General features: G+C 65.5%; 1 protein-coding gene across 1 annotated transcript in view; it reads left to right on the top strand.

Annotated features, from left to right (window-relative positions):
• The window catches only part of MNEG_0858 (ion transport 2 domain protein), a gene marked incomplete at both ends in the record, with an annotated part of 7,778 nt that extends 5,031 nt beyond the window's left edge, over positions 1–2,747 (top strand). Inside the window, 6 exons of the mRNA XM_014050653.1 lie at positions 141–197; positions 471–580; positions 1,022–1,688; positions 1,933–1,975; positions 2,222–2,408; positions 2,735–2,747. Of these exons, the coding sequence (XP_013906107.1) occupies positions 141–197; positions 471–580; positions 1,022–1,688; positions 1,933–1,975; positions 2,222–2,408; positions 2,735–2,747 (1,077 nt within the window). The remainder of the gene's footprint in view (positions 1–140; positions 198–470; positions 581–1,021; positions 1,689–1,932; positions 1,976–2,221; positions 2,409–2,734) is intronic.
• Between the last annotated feature and the right edge of the window lie 325 nt (positions 2,748–3,072).

The following is a 3,072-nucleotide window of genomic DNA, read 5'->3' as shown; positions in this document are numbered from 1 at the left end:
CACACACACACACACACACACACACACACACACACACACACACACACGCACACACGCACACACGCGCGCGCGCGCACACACACACACACACACTGCATCCCCACAACACAAACTGAGGCGCCCATCCTTCACCCAACCAGGAGCGCGCCGTTGACCTGCACCACAAGTGGGACCTGCGCTGCTTCAGCTTCTGGGCGGTGCGCTCCGCGGTCCCGCCTTCTCCCCCACCCACTGCTTGCGCCCTCCCGCCCACTGCCCTTCCTGCGGAGGGAGTTTAAGCCGTGCCTCGAACAGCAGTTTGCCAATCTCACCATGCATTTGCTGCCTGCATATGCGTTTTCTGCAACCCATTGCGCACTCACCACTCATGCACGCACCCTGCTCCCCATCACACCTTTTCTCACACACATGCACACACCCCAACACCCCCCCATCCACAAAATCATACACGCACGCATGCATACGCGCAGAGCCGGCCGCCGACCACGCTGCCGCACATCGTGGTGCAGCTGCTGCTGCCTGAGAGCCGCCAGGCACTGCAGGCAGAGCTCCAGGCCCTCGGGGGCACGCCCGTCAGCAAGTGAGCGGCACATGCAACGGGTTTAGGTTTCAGGGTCGAGGGGTTTCTCCAAAACCCATCAACTCGTGCCCTGCTCATGACTGGGCGCCCCGTTCGCTGGCCAGCCTCTGTCGGGTGCGCTCTCCCGATCAGTGTTTCCCTTGACGTGCCTGTCCGCAAATGAGGCTGGGTCTGGCTTCGTGTGTGTGCAAAACATGACCGCACCGCCTGCTGAACTGCTTCCGTGGATACGCCGTTGCGACGGCTGGAATCTGCCATGATCGCGCGCGAGCCGGCTTGCACCACGCACACAAGCACTGTGCGCACTGACCAGCTGCCTTGGTCCCCCACAGCTGCATCCCCCCAAACACTGAGCTCCCAAACAAATACTGCACGTCTTGTTCCCCGCCACTCTCCCACCCCCATCCCATCTGTCGTTTGCACCCTCCCCCCTTCCCAAAGGCTGGCCGATGCAAAGGTCTTCCTGGCTTCCCAATTAGACGACCCTGCGAGGTGGCACCAAGAGCTGTCTACGCGCGCCGACAGGCGGCGGGGCGCGGGGCCCCCGCGGCAGGGCTCGTACAAAGATGAATTCGAGGCGCCCGACGCGCCGCCGCAGCCGTCGGGCGGCGCGCGGCCGCCGGACTCCCTCCGACAACAGCAGGAGCAGCAGCAGCAGCAGCAGCAGCAGCAGCAGCAGCAGCAGGAGCAGGAGCAGAAGCAGAGGGCGATGCAGGCGGACCGGGAATGGCACATGGCGCGCCAGTCCTCGCGGGGCGGCCCCGGCGGCGCCGCCAGCGGCGGCGGTGGCGGCCAGGCGCCCCACCAGCCAGGCGCGGGCCCCGGCGCAGGCAAGTCCTTCGCTCACGCGTTCGCCTCACTCGCGCCGGGCCGGCGGCGGCCGGCGGCGGCGGCGTACGAAGATCTGGGGGATGAGTCAGCAGAGGACAGCCTGGGGATTGTGACTGGCGCCGCGTTCTGGCAGCGGCTGAGTCAGGGCATCGAGGTGGTGTGTGTGGGGGAGCTGCGGGGCGCGCTGCTGGCACACAGCACCCTGGGGTGCCCGGGGGTGTCTACGCTGCTGGGCAACCTCTGTCACACCATCGAGGGCCACAGCTCGCTGCACAAGGTGCGGCGGCCGGAGGCTGCGCGTGGGCGCCTGGGCAGATGGGTGTTGTCTATAGGGGTTGCCGCGACCTTGTTCACACTTTGCCGCACGTCACGCTGCGGCTTGATCAGACGCTTTGCACGCGGAATTCGCCATGAGTGTCGGTCGCCGCAACCTGCATGTGAGCCTTACTACAGCTTCGACCTCCGTTGCGCTCGCCCGAACCCCCTGCTCGCGCTTCGCTCCCCGAAAACACTTTCTGCAGCGCAAGGGCACTCCTAAGTGGTTGAGCAACTACATCGCTGGAGGTAAGAGGGGTGTAGAGGGGCGGCAGGAGACCGGGGCCAATCCCTCCAAGCGCTGAGATCTCTGCAGGTCACTGAGCAAGATGTTTTTCGACTCACCCGCCTCGTCGACGTCCCAGCAGCTGACACAGCCGCAGCTGCCGCCTGCCACCCCCATCCCAGCCTCCAGTCTCCCCCAAAACCACCCTGCGGCGAGCCTTACGTGCGCCTGCAACACACAACCCTCGACCCTCCCTCCCAAACAAACAGCCTCCCAGGAGTTTTACGAGGTCCCCTTCTTCCCCCAGTGCCTGATCGGCGTCACCTTCCGCGAGGCGGCCGCCTTTGTGTATGATGAGATCCATGCGCTGCTGGTGGCGACGGACTCGGCGGCGGCCAGGGGGGGCGTGAACCTGCACATCATGCCGCTCGAGCAGGTGTGTGTGTGTGTGTGCAGGTGTGTTTGTGTGTGCGCGTGTGCAAGCGTGTGTGTGTGTGTAAGTGTGAGTGTGAGCGTGTCTATGTGTGTGTGAGAGAGAGATAGAGATTTTGTAGGAGCTCGCTCCTCTCCAATGAAGCGTGCGGGCGCGGCGGCTCTGACGAATGCAGAGGGCACATGTAAGGGCAGGTGCACTCGGGCCGAAGCCTTCCACACCCATTCCACCCATCTACCCCAACCGCCGACGCACTTCTCAATCAAAGTCAAACAATACACCCTTGCTTGCCCCGAAGATCATATCCGAGGACATGGTCGGCTTTCTGATCGCCGCCGACGTCCGCCAGGCCCTGGCGATGACTCATGCTGACCAGGAGACGTTTGACGAGTGGAGGGCAAACTACCAGTGGCGCGACGAGCTGCGCTGCACCGCGCTGGGCAAGGGCGCCGGGGCGGCGGCGGCCGCGGCGGCAGGCGCGGCTGAGGCGGCTGCGGTGGCCCGGGGCGCGGGAAGCTTTGACGGCGGCGGCGGCGGCCTGCCGCCGGTGGGGCGGGGCCTGGGGGCCGAGCGGGACGTGGAGGCGGGGGTGGTGCTGCCCTCTGTCTCGCCGCCGCCGCTACATTCGCAGCAGCAGGCAGGAGAGGGGCCCCGGCAGGCGGAGCGAGCGGGCAGCTTGCAATCAGT

The sequence above is a fragment of the Monoraphidium neglectum genome (genome assembly GCF_000611645.1).
Source record: "Monoraphidium neglectum strain SAG 48.87 unplaced genomic scaffold scaffold00077, whole genome shotgun sequence".
Lineage (NCBI taxonomy): Eukaryota > Viridiplantae > Chlorophyta > Chlorophyceae > Sphaeropleales > Selenastraceae > Monoraphidium > Monoraphidium neglectum.
The sequence above is the reverse complement of the archived record's forward strand: the minus strand, read 5'-3'. Positions and strand labels throughout refer to the sequence as shown.